Below are 15,392 nucleotides of genomic sequence, written 5' to 3' on the forward strand. Positions count from 1 at the left end.
ATCATCAGCAGAAGCACTGCCTAGCAGGTGGCCTCAGGCTACCTGGAGAAGAAAATCCCAGTTTGTTTTTGTCTGTGGCTCAGCTGGTGTGTTGGAGGATGCTGGTTTTAGGATGAGCTCCTTGGTGCAGCTGGAACCAGCCCCAGCATCTGCTACCTGAGCTCCAGCTCAAGGCTGCAGAGCACTCAAGGGGACTTGCCGTTTCACCGAGGGCCCCAGGGGAGAACTCTGGGTGGGTTTGGCGGTCTACCCAGTGGTCCATGCTCAAGTGACAAGTGACACTTCAAGGGACCAGCAGGGCCAGGCAGAAAATTGATGAGCAAGCCAGAAACTGAAAAGCATCAGCATAAACTACCAACCAAATCACTTGAAACAACAAGCTGAGCGGGGAAGATTAAAGGCTCTTTTTAGATCAAGTGTGTGCAGAAGAGGCTGAATTCAACCAGCATCATTTTTTTATCACCCCGCAATTCCCAAAGTAGGGCTTAGGACCCACAAGGCCCCATGACCACTGCTAAAGAGTAACATGAAGTGGCTTTATAACTCCCCTGCCCCAGCTGGGATTAGATAGCAACGAAGAAACCCTTTGCTGACTACACAGGAAAGATGCTGGTGGAATTACGGCTCCTCCCAGTCCCACCAGTAAGGAGGCGTGCCCCTTAGGAAGGCTGAAAGGCATCCTCTGGGATCTCAAGTTCCAGGATGAAATTCATGGTCAACATGAGCTCCACTGCAGTGGACAACGAGAAATGGTTTCCTTATCAGCCGGTTGAGTGTCAGCCTTCAGCTGCCAGGCTTTGCTTCTCAGCTAGATTACTCGTGTGTCCCCATGTCCAGCAGCATTCCTGTTCCCCAGCAGCACAGGTGAGGAGGAAAGATGATCAAATTTTCCCTAGGTTCATCTCATCCATTTGCAAGGCAGGGGCCCCGAGGAGAAAAACACGCATTGGAGGTGTGCAGGAAGGCGGTGAGGACACACTCACCCGGCTTAGTCAGCCGTCCTGGAAAGGGTTAAACTCTTTTTGCCCTCTGTGGGTTCATAAGAGCCTCCGGGGTGCTTAGAACAGCAGTGGGGGACCTACAGATATCTGCTGCTTTTGGGGAGAGGGTCTTCAGGATGCTGTTTATCATCCTAGCCAGTGACAGCAATTCGTGGTACCCACAGCTTTGGTGTCCTGCGAGTGGGAGTGCTGCCTGTTGCTGCCCGGCAATCACCCAGAGAGCAGGCACCAACCCAACCCTTGCCATTAAGTAGGAGCTGTGCTTTGAGAGACCGGAGGAACTGAGCAGGGAGATAACAAGGCTCTTGGGCTGCAAATCTGACCCTCTCACCGTAAATGTGATTTCGTATTCCCCCCCTCCCTGCACCTTGCAAGCCTCTGCCTGGATCTGTGCAAATAAATCAGCTCTGCTGGCTGAGCCACGGTCTGAAATCCCCACCAGGAACCTCACTACAAAGTTATTGTAGGCAGAAAGAGGCGAGCACGTAACCCCTGCTCTGCAGCAAGCGCTGCTCCCCCAGGCTGCCTCCCGCACAGCCCCTCCCTGCAGCCCTCGCCCACCACAGCCACCTGGCCTCTGCTCATCCCCAGCACAGGCCATCCCTCCCATCCCAGTCCTCGTAGCAGCCTCAGGGCTTCGGGGAAGGGTGGCAGCGTTGGTAAGCCAAGGGAGAAGGCAGGAGACTGGCAGAGGCTGTGAATGATGGCTTTTGGGTTAATTCATCCATATATACAGAACAGCACCTGCTAAGACAGCTGAGCTACCGCCTCTGGCAGGCAGGCTTGGTGCCCGACTCCATCCCTCCATCCCAGCTCTAACTTTTCTCCCAGCCCGCTCTGATGACGTGTCTCTTTCTTAATAATATTAACACGCTGTCGTCTTCTGCGCTTTTCATCCTTTAGAGATGCTCATTCATTAACCCGCAGGGTGCTATCGAGAGCGGTTGTCAACCCGCTCTTCTGGCTCCCTCTTCTTTTCTCCCTCCCAGGGGAAACTGAGGCACAGAGAGATGAGGGTTTGCACAGATTGCAGCGCGCGCCAGTGTCCCACGAGCAGCCCGTGCTGGCATCACCCACGCAGGGATGCGGGAGCGGGGAAGGAGGCCCATTTGGCCCCAAAACCCTCCCCAGGCTCATCGCTGAGCTGCTTTCCTGTAGCCGGGGGTGGGTCCCTTGGGAAAAAGCCACCTCTCCGACCTTCATCCCGGCTTCATGCTCCCTCTCCTTCCTCTTGCAGAGTCGGTGCCGATGGCGGTGATCATCGGAGTGGCCGTGGGGGCCGGCGTGGCATTCCTGGTGTTGATGGCCACCATCGTCGCCTTCTGCTGCGCCCGCTCCCAGAGGAGTAAGTGTCTCCCCTGGCCCCGCTGCGTCCCTTCAGGCAGGGCTGGGGCTAAAACCTTGGTGGGGGGTGAATGGAGGGGGTCACAAAGAAATTAGAGCCTGAATTTACTGACAAGACCCCAGCACGATCTGCTCCTCGTGTTGGTCTACCAAACATTCAGTGCCACCCGGCTGCTAATGGCTTCCCTGCGGGAAAAAGGTTTCGGAGCGTGTGGAAAGCTGTGCCAGGGTTAAACGCTAATCCCTGTTAGCAGCACAGGCAGCTCGGGAGGCATGCAGGGGTGTCCTGCGGGCCAAGGGATTGCAAAGGAACCTGCTCTTACTCCCTCGGAGAAATCCTGATGTCCAAGAGGGAGAAGTATCCTCACCACACCATGCCGGTGCTTAAAAACCCTCCTCAGTTTGTGCTCTCTGTTCTGCTTCTGGTTTAATTCCATTTTTCTTGACGTAAAATGCATATTTCCTAGGGGGAGATTACAGCCAGCCGAGGGGTTTTACATGGGACATTTTTGAAGCCTGGCTGCAGTGGGAATACAAGTTAAAGTGACATTAGAGACGCAGGTAGAGGAGGAGGGGTAAACAGTGTGGCAACATTTGCCTCATTAAAAAGACACCAAGAAATTAAAGGAGGATTGTTGGCTAAATGAATAGGCATCAAACCAGAAGGGAGAAGAGCGTGATTGTCTGGTACATCTCAGGCCACGGGGGAGAAAAGGAGATACTTGACAGTGCTCCCGGCTCAGGAGACGCGTGGTACGGACGCCAGGATGCCAAGCTCTATGTGTGTGTGCCAGAAAACCCACTTGGTTTTCTCTTCTTTTTATTCTTCCCCCTCTTGATCATTTGCAAAGCAATCAAAAACACCAGGCTCCTCTTGGATTTGGATATGAACACACGGCCTCCCACAGCAGAAATGTGTTTAATTTTGAGAGCGGTAATGGTGCCTCTCCCTGTTTTATTCCATTTTTTTGAACTCTTGGAGCCTCCACTAGCAAGTATTAACAAATTAAATGGGGGGAAGTAATTTATCTTGCTTTTTGGGGGAGGATTGCTGATGGACAGGAGCCAAGACCAGGCTAATTCAACGTTGCAGAGATCATTCAGCAAGGAGGGATGATTCGAGCGCCTGAAGAAAGCAGGGGCCGAGCCATGTTACCGTGTCAACGGTCGGATGGAACCAGCCGTGCTTTCCCCACGCCGCATCATTCGAGGCAGGGGAGAGCGTGTGGTTCATTACCTTTCTCTTATTTGATGTAACCAGATGGTGCGGGGTTCTTTACAGGACATACAATTTAACACTAATGCCACGACAACAGATCAAAGACGTGGTGCGAGTGCCAGGTTTTAGAGCCCCTCCCAAGCTGGAGGTGTGCAGAGGGTCTTTGGGGGAAAAAGCAGGGCTTGTCCTTCCAGAAGGGGACAACCCCATCCTACCCAAACGCCTTGTGTGATTCATCTCTTGGGTTCCCAGTGGTAAATCAGGAATAAGAGGTGTTCTGGGGTTAGGAAGATATGTGCTGGGAAGCGGCTACTGGGGACGTGGTGGCATGGCAGTGGTTTAAGTCCCTTTCCTCCCCTGGGTTTTCAGTGCTGTCCTGCTTAGAAAGGACTTTTTAGTCTCCTGTATGCAACCAGCTGCTGGGTCTGGGTGTCTTCCCAGCGCGCTCCCTGCTGTTCTTTAGCTCCTCCTGCAGTGTAAGTCCCCGGTTGCCATGCCCTGGGGAGAGGTCTGCAGCATCTCCGGACCAGAGCACGGGTCCCTGTGCGTCCCACAAGGCTCCTTTGCTACTTCACTTTGGGATCAGAGCAAGCGAGCAGAGTTCATCCAAGAGATCAGCAAAGATCCCTGCCCTGATGTCCCCTCCGTCCCCAAAGTGAAATAGGAGGAACAACAGCTCTACATTTTCCAGAGAGCTGGACCCAACGGGGGACGCCAGCTCGGTATCAGACGCGTTGTTGGGTGCTCACCGGGGCTGCCACTCGAGAGGAGCGGGATGCCGTAGAGCTATCGAAGCAAATCCCGGGTGCGGGTGCAGGTGCAGGGGGTGCTGGTGGCAGTGGGGCTGCTTTGTCCCCCATCACATGGCTCCAAAAGCCACTTGGAGCTGCCAAAACAGGGTCCCTCCTTGGTTTCTGGGGGAGCTGGGAGCACCAGTAACTAAACCAGTCCCTGAGGGACGCTCGTAGTGCAAAACCCTGCAGGGGAGGACTTGGCTGTCCCGGGATGAAGGGCTTTTATCCCAGTTTTGCAGGTGCTAATGCAAACTGGAGGCTGCGGCTGCTGTCTCCAGCAGCAGGTGAGCATTAGGAAGGTAGAAACACCAGGCTGAGAAGGTGAGGAAAGGACTTTCATCATGGTTAGTGGTGTGAAATCAGCAGAGGTATTACAGAGATCAGCTCGGGAGTGATGGGACCAGCAGAGCACTTTGATATCAGGAGAGGGACTCATTTCCTATCAGGATGACTGCAGATTCCTCTCTCAGGACAAATACCAGAGTATTGCTGCATCATTTAAAACAACAGCCTGCAAACAAAAACCCGTCAGCAAGCTGCGGGGACGGCTCTGCACAGCTGCTGGCAGAGGGGACAAGGTCACCCAGCAGGAACCCTGGAGAAGGCATCATCGCCTGGTGGCTGCAACCGGCCGCTGACCAAGACTGATGGCACTGGGGGAAGCAATTCCTGTCCTTGCTTGGGGAGGTGCAATAAAAAAAAATGCACGGGGTGCAGACACACCGAGCCTGGAGGCTCTGGAAAAGTGAGAAAGAAAAAAATAAAAAAGACTTTACTGCACATCTGTTGTTGTATCTTCAGTGACTTAATGGCCCAGAGTTATTTAAGGGGCAACACTCCCGGGAGAGGATGTGCAAGGCAAGAATTATCTTCTCCTTGTGATTAAAGATGGAGGCTCCGGCACCAGGAACGTGGTCCCAGCAAGAAAAAAATAAAAGGAAGAGCAGTAGCAACTTGCCAGCGAAACCCTTCACCTGGTACCCTGAGACTTGGAGGCGTCTGTGGGTGGCAGCAGGGCTGCAGATATCGAGGGCACAGGACGCTGGGATGGATTAATTCAAGGCCAGAGCTTCAAGCTGGCCTCGATGGCGCGATTCAGTTTGGTTTACAGATAAAATCACCACCTCCTCCTGCGCGGCCCAGCCTCTGCTGGACTGAGTCGGTGCAGCCCTGGCTTGGCAGGGCACTGCCGGTTCCTGCGGCTGGAGGTAGAGCTGATGAGCCCAGCGGTTCAAGGTGGTTTGGGGTCCAGGAGGGTTGGCGCAGCCATCCTAGGAGGTGAGAGCCAGATCCCAGGCTGAAGCCCAGCTTCAAAGCTGGGAGCTGTTTAGATCTCGCTGTTCAGATTTGCATCTATCTCTGCTTTTCATCTCGGATTCACCTGGCTGTTTCTGCTCCTGCTGCTTGGTGTCTTTGGTTTCATTTTGCTAAAAATGACTTCTTCAAAGCACTCCTGACACCTTCAGGGAAGGCAGAAATGTTTCTCTCTGCCCTGCCTGAAAACAGGCTGCTTGGAGAAGCAGCCAGCGATGATTTTGTCGTTCCCAAAGCCCTGGCTGGGTCTTTGCTCATTGCTTGGCCTTTTCCACATGTATCTGCACCCCAAACCTGGGGAAGGCTTGTCTCAGGGAGCTTCCCAGCACCAGGGAGGAGCCAGTACGTGCCTCAGGAGCAGTGGTTCACGTGCTCCCCTAGCAGATGCTGTAGATCAGCAGCCTGGACAAGCAGCCCACCATCTGCTGGAGCAGTCCTGCTGCAGCCCAGCCCCTGGTAATAGCACCGCGAGTACGGCAGAGGCTAACCAAGCTCCCAAATTAATAAATCTGAGCTCCCTGGAGGCGAAGGTTTCACCTTATGGCAATGCAAACATTGCTCCCCCGATTCTCAGATGCGCTTTCTGAGCCAGGGTTCATTTTCCCCCGTGCTCGTGGACAACCTCGGCACTCAGTCGGGTCCCTGAGGATGTTCCACGATTGCCTTTGACCAACCCCTTCTCCATCTTGCTCTTTGCCCAGATCTGAAAGGTGTGGTTTCTGCCAAGAACGATATCCGTGTGGAGATCGTACACAAGGAGCCAGCCTCGGGCAGGGAGACAGAGGAGCACCCAACCATCAAGCAGCTGATGGTAAGGATTTACTTCTTCTTCCCTGTAAGCAATTACTCTGGTAAGTGTTTGATGGTAATGAACCCAGGCACATGTAGTTCAGTGCTGTAATCCCCACTCAAGGCAAAGATCCTCTTCCAAAAACCTTGCTCTTGAGATACACATTCCTCTGCCATAAAAGCTCCTCGAGTGAAACTTTGCTAATGAGGAGGGAGAGCTGGGAGAAGTTTATTGCAGTGGCCCAGCTGCCCGCAGGGCTAATTGCAAAGCAAATTTGCCACCTCGCGTGGGGAAAGAGCTGCAAACTGCCAAGTAGACACACAATAGGTGAGCACAATATAATAATGAGCTAATTAGCCAGCGAGAACTGCACTCTCCTGGACGCAATTTAGAGAGTTATATGTGCAAAAATAATGTATGTGCGCACAGTTGGTCGCAGATTGCTGTCGCTGGGGCTGTGGGGCCAGCCTGGTCTGTAATAACCTGGGAGGTGTCACCACTCTCTTTGCCCAAGGGGACCAAATGACACAGGCAGGGCAAGATGCTGATGACTGAGAGCCCAGGAAATTCACCTTCAGCCCGTGGACAGGCGCTTTTTGGTCCGGGCTGCTCCTCTCGCTGGTGTCGCCGCTGTTCGCCATGTCTCGGCCCCAGTTTGCCTTGGATTTTGCTTGCTGGTGTCACGTCATAGGTGACAAAGAGAAGCCGAATAAATGACAAAGAAAGGCCAGTGGCCGTAAAAGGTGAGAGAAAAGAGTAGATAGGAAAAGGAGAAGGGATTGAAGAGGCTGGGGGCTGCTTTCTAGGCTGCTGGGTGGTTTTTTCCTGCTCTAACCCTCCGTTTCTTGGGCAGCTCTTGTAAGCATCGGTATGCCCTGCCTGCAAAAGCTGTTTGATGAATTGCCAGTGGAAAGCAAGGCTGAGGATCATGGGGCGGGCAAAATCAGTGTCTGATGATGCACATGGACAGCAAGGGAGCCTCAGAATGAGAAGGCGGGAGGAGATGGAGATCTGGCACGTTATCCCAGCACCGCTGAGGTTTCTGTGTGAGACCCTTCGTGCCCAGGAGGCCTTTGCCCTGAGGAGGCTGCAAATCCACGGCGGGATTTGCAAGGCTTTGCTCGGTGGAAGAACAGAGAAGGCTGGGACTCGGGTTTGGAGCAACCTGCTGAGATGAAGGGGAATGAGGCATTTGCTTTCCATAGGGCCCTGTACCACCATCAGTACAGAAAGTGATCAACAGCGCCAAGCCCAGCTCTGGCTTCCACCGAAGAGGCTAAGATCAGCCTAAATCCTGCTCAAGACCTTAACCACTAAGCTGGAAGCACGCATGAAGCCTCAGCAGAGGAGACACACAAGGACCCTTTACCACTGACAAGCAAACGAAGAAGAGGATGGTCATGGGAGGCACAGGATCTTGCAAGGCATGGGGGGCTTGCCTAGATTATTTGCCAGAGCCAGAAGGTGATTTCACATCAACACGTGCCCTTAATGAGGCTGGTGCTGGAGCGGTGCAGAGCTGCACCCTGCACGTTTCAGTAAGGATGCCGGCAGGATGGAAATGGTGCAGAAGAAAATGACAACATTTATTTGATAGCCGGGGAAAAAACGTGCCTTACGGGGGGAGGTTTACAGAGCTCGTGTTTTAGCTTATCAGCAAGACTTCTGAGAGGTGGTTTAGTTCCAGCACAGTATAAAGGGGATATTTAAGTATAAACAGGGCAGGCAAAGTCAAGCGCTTTTGGATGCAACATGACAGAGTGTAACTGCCTGGCTGCTGGACCGGGAGAAGGTGTTTCTCCCCCTCTCCTGGCCAAATCCTGAAGATACATCATTTAGAAATAACATCATTGGCTCAAAGCTGTTCAAGAGGTTTGGACGAGATGGTCCATAGCCTCTGACCCTGATGTTGGGCAGATTTGGTTGGGGCATCCCACCTGGGAGAAGACATCAAAGCCCCCTCCCCTGCCTGCACCAGAGCCTCCCCATCCTCATCGGCCCTCAGCAAGAGCATTCCCAGCAAATACTTCCTGATTTCTTCTCTCCTCAGAGCCCCTGGAGACCCTGGTCTCCCTCCGCTCTGCTTCCGACAGCTGGTGCAAGCATCCTCCTCCAGCCATTAGCGTCCCAGGCATCAGATGCTGAACAGATTCCTGGTAAGAGGCTCCGAGTTTGTCAATGAAACGATGGAGCGAGTTAAAAAAAGTCATCCTTGCTAATGAGGGGTGAGAAGACCTCCACAGCAGGAGCGGGGGGCAACGCACAGACCCCTTGCTTGCTCCCTGCCCTCACCCCAAGACTTTCCTGCTCTCCCTCCTCCCCGTACCCGCATTATTTCCCCTGCTGCGTCTTCATTTGCCTTCCCTAAGCTTCTTGCACTATTTCCAGCCCGGGCTCAACCTCGACGGCGTCCTTTGAAATGATCTCCTTGCCCTCAACAATGTTCATAACACCTTGCTGTTTAATATCAACCGCGAATCTCATTAACATGCCGGGTGCTCGCGCAGAGAGATCATTAATGCAGATGTTAACGAAAAGCGGGCCACGCTTGCAAACAGCTCCCCTCTGCTCAACACCTTGCTGCTTCACAGAAGCTTTTTCACCCACCCATCCCTCAGCCTTGGCCAAGCCCCTGAGCTCCAGCACGGCCCGACCTGCTCCTGCCAAGCTTCGGGAGCGGAGATCCGCCCGCTGCACCGCGGATGGTGCCTTTGCTCCTCAGTTTCCCACGGTGTCGCTGCTTGGCCGGAGCATCTCTGGCTGCAGAGTTCCGGCGTGACTTTTCTTTCCCCTGCTAAATGCTATCGCATTTGTTATTCTCCAGCCATCTGTGACCTCCGCAGCTCTCTGTGCTTCTCACAAATAATTATTCATGCATCTCTAAATTCATTAACACCTTAGGATACACGTCATGCTGTCTGATTTGCATATGTTCACATTGTCTCAGCCCCAGCTCCCCCTCCCTCCGTTAGCTGTTCTGCCAGGCGCTGCCCACAGACAGGGGAAAGGCTGCCAGCCCGCAGGGGCCAGAAAGCAAACAGCAGCCGGTGGCTGGAGGCAAAAGAGCCTGTTAAAGGGTCTGATCCTGGAAAAAATAAATCACAAGAGCAGCTTTGTCTCTCCTGCCAGAGAACATTGCACCTGCACGCCAATTCGGCTGAGCCTGGCCTGTGATTAGGGGATTGAAGACCATCGTCAGCTCCGACATGGCATAACCTCTGTCATCACAGCTGGGTGACTGGGTTTTATTCCTGGCTGGTTGGACTCCATGCCTCAGTTTCCTCATCTGTGAAATGGGGCTGATGATCCTAAAGGAGCCATCCCCCCCCTGCCAGGAGCAATCGTGACCAGCAGGCAGGAGCATCCCAAGTCCTGGGGGTCAGGCAGACCCAGGCATCACCTTTAGTTCATATTTGGGGTGGAACAGTCAAAACAGCCCATCTGGTAGACAGGTTGATGATCTTTTCCTTGCTCACCTTTCTTTCCTGTCCCTATCCTGAAGCCCATCCCTCTGCTCCAAGAGATGTTCCCAGTTTGTTCACAGTCCGCAGATCGACACCGGACATGTTTTTCCACTCAGGAGCTTGGCTCAGGTCCCCACAGAAGAGGGAAAATCAAAAAAAGCAGAGGTGCCATTCAGGGCGAGGCTCATTCCTACCCTCAGCCCAGAGAAATGCTCCAAGTGCCCAGCGGCCGGCGCCACTGCAGCCCTGGGAAGCACCAGCAACCCCCGAGCTGGCAGATAGAGGCTTATCGCCTCTTACCCCAGGGATTTTTGCCCTGCCGAAGGGCTGGGTCAGAGGTTGCACCTCCATGACATCCGACCTGGGCCGGGAGGCTCAGGACACGTCCCTCCTATGCAGCCAACACCTTCCAGCAGCACCAGTACCTGTGGCGGCTGCTGCTGGGAGGGTACCAGCTCGGGCGCAGCACGAGGCCAGCGGGCCCGTGAGAAGAAGACCCACCATGTTAAGAAGAAGGAAAAAAATCACTGTGAAAGTGGTGGGGATCTTTGCAGCTCGTGGCTCGGGCTTCACAGGGTGGCAGCGGAGCTGGGCCACCACGAGGCTTGGGGCAGCTGCCAAAGCACCGCGCCGGACCGAGCTGTCACAAGGCAGGTAACACCTTCAGGGGCAATTGGTGCTAGTGTGCATCCAGGCAGGCACTGTCCGGGCACCGAGACACGGGCGCCTGCCACAGCAAGCTCTTAAGAAAGGAAGAAGGATGCGAGAAGGATGGCAGGACGTACCGCGGGCTCCCGCCGGCACTGCCTTTGCCTAGCAAAAAGCAGCATTTTGGGGAGCAGTGGGACAAGGTGATGCGGCTTCACCTGGGGGCGTTGGGATGGAGAGCGCTGGCGCTCGGTGGGAGCTCACCTCGTCGGCCAGTGGAGGCAGGAGCCGGCATTTGAAGGTGACGAACCCTCAGCCGGCTGGGAAAACCCAGTGGGGTTTTTATATTTGTGTGCTTGTTTCCTCGCCGGCAGCCAGTCCCCGCTGGGAGCAGAGGAAGCCACTGCCTCGGGAATCTATTAAACAACAGCCCTCGCCCCGGTAGGGTTTGACCCACACGAGTTTCTAAGTGCGGCTCAGCGGCATCCAATTAGCGGGAAACATTATAATTAAACACAGTGCGAGGGCTGGGGGAGGCACCTCGCCCGGAGCGAGGGGCTTGCCCTCGAGCCTGCCAGGTCTGGATGGATGCTCGGGGACTCCGGAGGGAGCAGCGTTTTAAAAAAAACATATTGTCTCCTCTAATGAAAGCAAAAAATTTAATATCCGGTCTGTCGGATTTGACATCCCAGCTGAAAGCAGCTTCATTTGGCGGCATTAAATGAGGGAGTGCTCCAGTGGGCAGAGGATTAAGAGGCACAGCGCTGGAGCTGGCTACTATTTTCATAATTTAAGCGCCTCGAGTGACCTTGAGATGTCACTTTGCTTCGCAGGGATGCGCTCCCTTGATGGCAGGAGCCAGGACAGCAAAGCTGACGTGATGCTCTGTAGCGGGGGGGGGGGGCCTCATTCTTTTGCAGCGGGGGAAACAGGCAAGAAGCTTATGGATGCGGTTAGTCACATCCCTTAGCCATGTCGGTCCAGGAGGGCCCGGAGAGGTGTGGCATTGGGAAATAGGGACAGCTTTACACCTCAACTGGCATGCCTGACCGCAACGTGGTCTTGGGACGGCGAAGGCTGCTGGTGCCAAACCGGATTAAGTCCTGGCACGATGTTCCCAGGATCGGGCTGCGTCCTTGGATTCAGCTGTGCTGGCAGGAGGGGAAACAATGGGCGCGTGGATCTAACAGGCAGCTTTATCACCAGCCAGCTGCGTGGCAGCAGCGCAGCCGAAGGACCAAAGCATATTGATGGTTTCTCCAGCCCAGCTGGAGAAAACACATGGCTCCAGGGAGGGGAAAGTCTGCGCACGATGCTGGAGCATCCCATGCCTGTGCCAGCACGCGCAAGCACTTTGCTGGCTCGTGGCCGTGCGTTCGGACAGTTCTGGTCTCTTTTTTTCATGTATTTCCCTCTCCCCCGCTGCCTCTGCGTTCGTAATCCCCGTTAACGTTGGTACCGGCGGTAACGTTCGTTAGCTCAGTCGCGTTTAACCAGCGACGGCAAGCTAACAAGCGTCCCCGCCGCCCGCTATTAACGGCGCGCGATCGCATCGGGGCTAAGCCGCCTCACAAACTTTAACAACGGGCGCGTTAATGACCGGCTGTAACGCGCCGATTGGAAATTAAGTGATGCGATGGCGCGTTACGGACGCCGCGCTCCGCTTGCACGGGGGCTCGGTGCCCTCTGACGGCACATGGGCTCACTGCAGCCCCCAAATCCACGGGGTGCAGCCAAATCCACAGCATCCTGCCAGCCTCCGGGGCTCAAGGAACATCCCAGTGCCTGGACCGTTCCAACCATCATTGCAAGAGGTGCCTTAAAATGGCTTAAAATACCCTGTTAAACCCGACATTAATTCTAGGCAGGTTGTGCCACTGGCGGGACTGTTCCTTTGGTTCTCACCCCCTCTTGTCCCCTCTTCATCGCCGGCTCCGGCCCCATCCGCCGGTGTCACCCACACCCAAACCCAGCCAAAGCCAAGGAGGAGAAGGGGTGGCTCCTTTTATTTCTAAAAGCCAGGACCTGTGAAACCCTTTCGATGGGTTTAATATGGCTGTCGCAGCCCCATCCCACGCCTTCGCAGCGACGCTTTAGGGGGTTTAGGGTGGCACTGGCAAAAAAAAAAACCCTCCATGTACCATTTCAGCTGCACTGAAGCTAATCCTCAGTGACGCTTGTATTTACCCTGATAAATCAATGGCTGTTACAGGCTTTTTTTTTTTCCCCTTGGAAAACTCAGGTATTTTAATTTATTGCATTTAATAGCCATATCAAAGGCTTTGTGGAGATGAACAGAACGTGCTGCAGGGTGAATTTCCACAACCACTTACCATTTGAAAAAGGAGAAGAGAAGTTGGGCAATAAAAGGGAATGTTCAGGGTGATTCGGGGCTGTGATCAGGGTGGCTGCAAGCCCAGCGCCGGGGCAGAGGAACCGGGCTGGAGGGGCGCGATCAATACGGGAGAAGATTAAAAAAGAAAAAAAGGCAGCTGAGAAATTGGTTGATAATTATTCTGTTTCTGCACTACCCCACCTCACCGAAGGAAGGGTAATTAAAGCCGTGGTCTAATTAATGTGAACCTTGCCCCTCCCCCCCCCCCCCCCATCGCAGTCAGCCTTCAAAGGAAAACTAATGAGGCGGAGCAAGCTAGGTGAAGGCAGCACGTCGGCGGGGGGGGGGGCAGCATCCACCTCCGGGGGGGGCTGCAAAGGAGCAGCAGGGGCAAAAATTGACTCAAATAAAATCAAAAGGAGCTTCTCCAGCCCATCCAGCCCCTCCTGACCTGGCACAATCCCAGCCGCGCTGGCAGGGCCAGGGTGGGCAAAGCCACCGAGACGCAACGCTTTTGAGACGAGCCAGTGTAAGGTGGGGGGGGGGGGGAAGGTGGAAATTAAGACTTTCACATTAATTACAGCATTGTGGCAATGCCAGAACCTAGCTGGGATTTTGAGATGCTAGCAGCCAAGTTCAGTGTAAGGGGGGAAGATGGAAAGAAAGAAGGGAAAACAAACAAAAAGGCGATCTGGGGGGAGTTTTTTTGGGCAGGTGGGGTGCAGACCCAACACTCGCCACAGCAGATTTAAATAATTCACTTTCCGCACCAGCCTGGCCTTGTTAGTCCTGAACAGAGGGGAAAAGGAAACCACAACTTGTAACCCCAGGAATCACAGTGCTTTTGGGCAGCCACCCAGCTCCAACCCCTCCAACACTGCCTGGCTGGAGTGTCCCCGTGCAAGTCCCTTAATCCAGGTTGTGGCCGACAACTTCTCTGTGCCGTGGGGCTCACCCCATGGCAGCATGGGGCCGCGCAGCCTCGGGGAGGGGGAGTGGTGGTGGACAACAGCGGGTGCTTGGCGCTGCTGACACCCACCTGCATCCTTTCATAGATGGACCGGGGGGAGTTTCAGCAGGACTCGGTGCTGAAGCAGCTCGAGGTGCTCAAGGAGGAGGAGAAGGAGTTTCAAAACCTGAAGGTGAGGCAGACCCTGGGGACGTGGCCCCTCTGTCCCCAACCCCATGAAGATATGTGGCTCAAAGCCCCCCCCAGGTCGCTCCTGCCAAGGCAGGTGCACCCCGGGGTGCCGGGCACCCACCCCCGTGCCCCTGCAGGGCTTGTCCCTTGCCCAGTGTTGCTTCTTCCAGGCTTCCTGTCCTTGTGCCGCATCCCCTGGTGGCACCAAGGGTGGCCTGTACCGGAGGGCTGTCCCTGCACAGGGAGGGATGCTCGGGTACCCCAGTGCTGTTCACTGGTCCCAGCACCCTTCAGGGGATTAAAAAAACCCAATGGGTGCCAGGGAGTGGGGTGCAAAGGGGCACCCACGCCTCGCTCTGCCCCGACCTGGGACGCGTTGGTGGCCATGAGAGGACGCTCTGACGCTGGGGTTGGGTGGTCAAGGGCGTCCTCTCACACATCACGGGTGGGTGCCCTGAATGCCGGGGCATGGGAGGGGGAGAGCCCCGCCAACCTGCCCCCCTCACCCACCATTTCCCACCCCACAGGACCCCACCAACGGCTACTACAGCGTGAACACCTTCAAGGAGCACCACTCCACCCCCACCATCTCACTGTCGGGCTGCCCGGCGGACCTGCGCCCCACCAGCAAGCAACGGGTGCCCACCGGCATGTCCTTCACCAACATCTACAGCACCTTGAGCGGGCAGAGCCGCCTCTACGACTACAGCCAACGCTTCGTGCTGGGCATGGGCAGCAGCTCCATCGAGCTGTGCGAGCGCGAGTTCCAGCGCGGCTCCATGAGCGACAGCAGCTCCTTCCTCGACACCCAGTGCGACAGCAGCATCAGCAGCAGCGGCAAGCAGGACGGCTACGTGCAGTTCGACAAGGCCAGCAAGGCCTCTGCCTCCTCCTCCCATCATTCCCAGTCTTCTTCCCAAAACTCAGACCCCAGCCGGCCCCTGCAGAGGCGGATGCAGACGCACGTTTGAGCCCCTCCAGGGACGCTCGGGACCCTCCGCGCGGGTGCCGTGGACAGTCGCGCCCGCCGGGAGCGGCGGTGGGAAGAGGTCGGATCCAGCCCCGGCCCAAAGCAGGGCTGCTGGGTACGGGGGGAAACCGGCCGACCACCTCCCCCGCTCGGTACATGCTAAGCACAACCCCACCGAGGACGCACCGAGCCCCGGGGAGCCGTTCCCCTCCATGGGGCTGGGGATGCCCCCAGCCCCACCACGCACCCATGTGCCCCCCCAGCCGCTCGCCTCCGCTTCCCCCTACCCTCTCCCACCCAGCTCCTTCCTTTCCTTCTTGGTGTTCGGTGTCCATACTTATAGAGTCCGTTTTGGGGTGGGGGGGATTTGGG

The 15,392-nt window shown here is 55.3% G+C and overlaps 1 protein-coding gene across 2 annotated transcripts in view; it reads left to right on the forward strand.

Moving 5' to 3' along the window:
- KIRREL3 (kirre like nephrin family adhesion molecule 3) overlaps positions 1 to 15,387 on the forward strand; it is a 347,570-nt gene extending 332,183 nt beyond the window's left edge. For both annotated transcript variants that reach the window (XM_075116531.1, XM_075116532.1), the window contains 4 exons: positions 2,239 to 2,346; positions 6,374 to 6,483; positions 13,965 to 14,051; positions 14,578 to 15,387. In XM_075116531.1, coding sequence (XP_074972632.1) covers positions 2,239 to 2,346; positions 6,374 to 6,483; positions 13,965 to 14,051; positions 14,578 to 15,021 — 749 coding nt within the window. In that variant the 3' untranslated portion in view covers positions 15,022 to 15,387. The remainder of the gene's footprint in view (positions 1 to 2,238; positions 2,347 to 6,373; positions 6,484 to 13,964; positions 14,052 to 14,577) is intronic.
- Positions 15,388 to 15,392: the final 5 nt, after the last annotated feature.

Source organism: Phalacrocorax aristotelis, chromosome 22, assembly GCF_949628215.1.
Source record: "Phalacrocorax aristotelis chromosome 22, bGulAri2.1, whole genome shotgun sequence".
In the NCBI taxonomy this organism is placed as follows: Eukaryota; Metazoa; Chordata; class Aves; order Suliformes; family Phalacrocoracidae; genus Phalacrocorax; species Phalacrocorax aristotelis.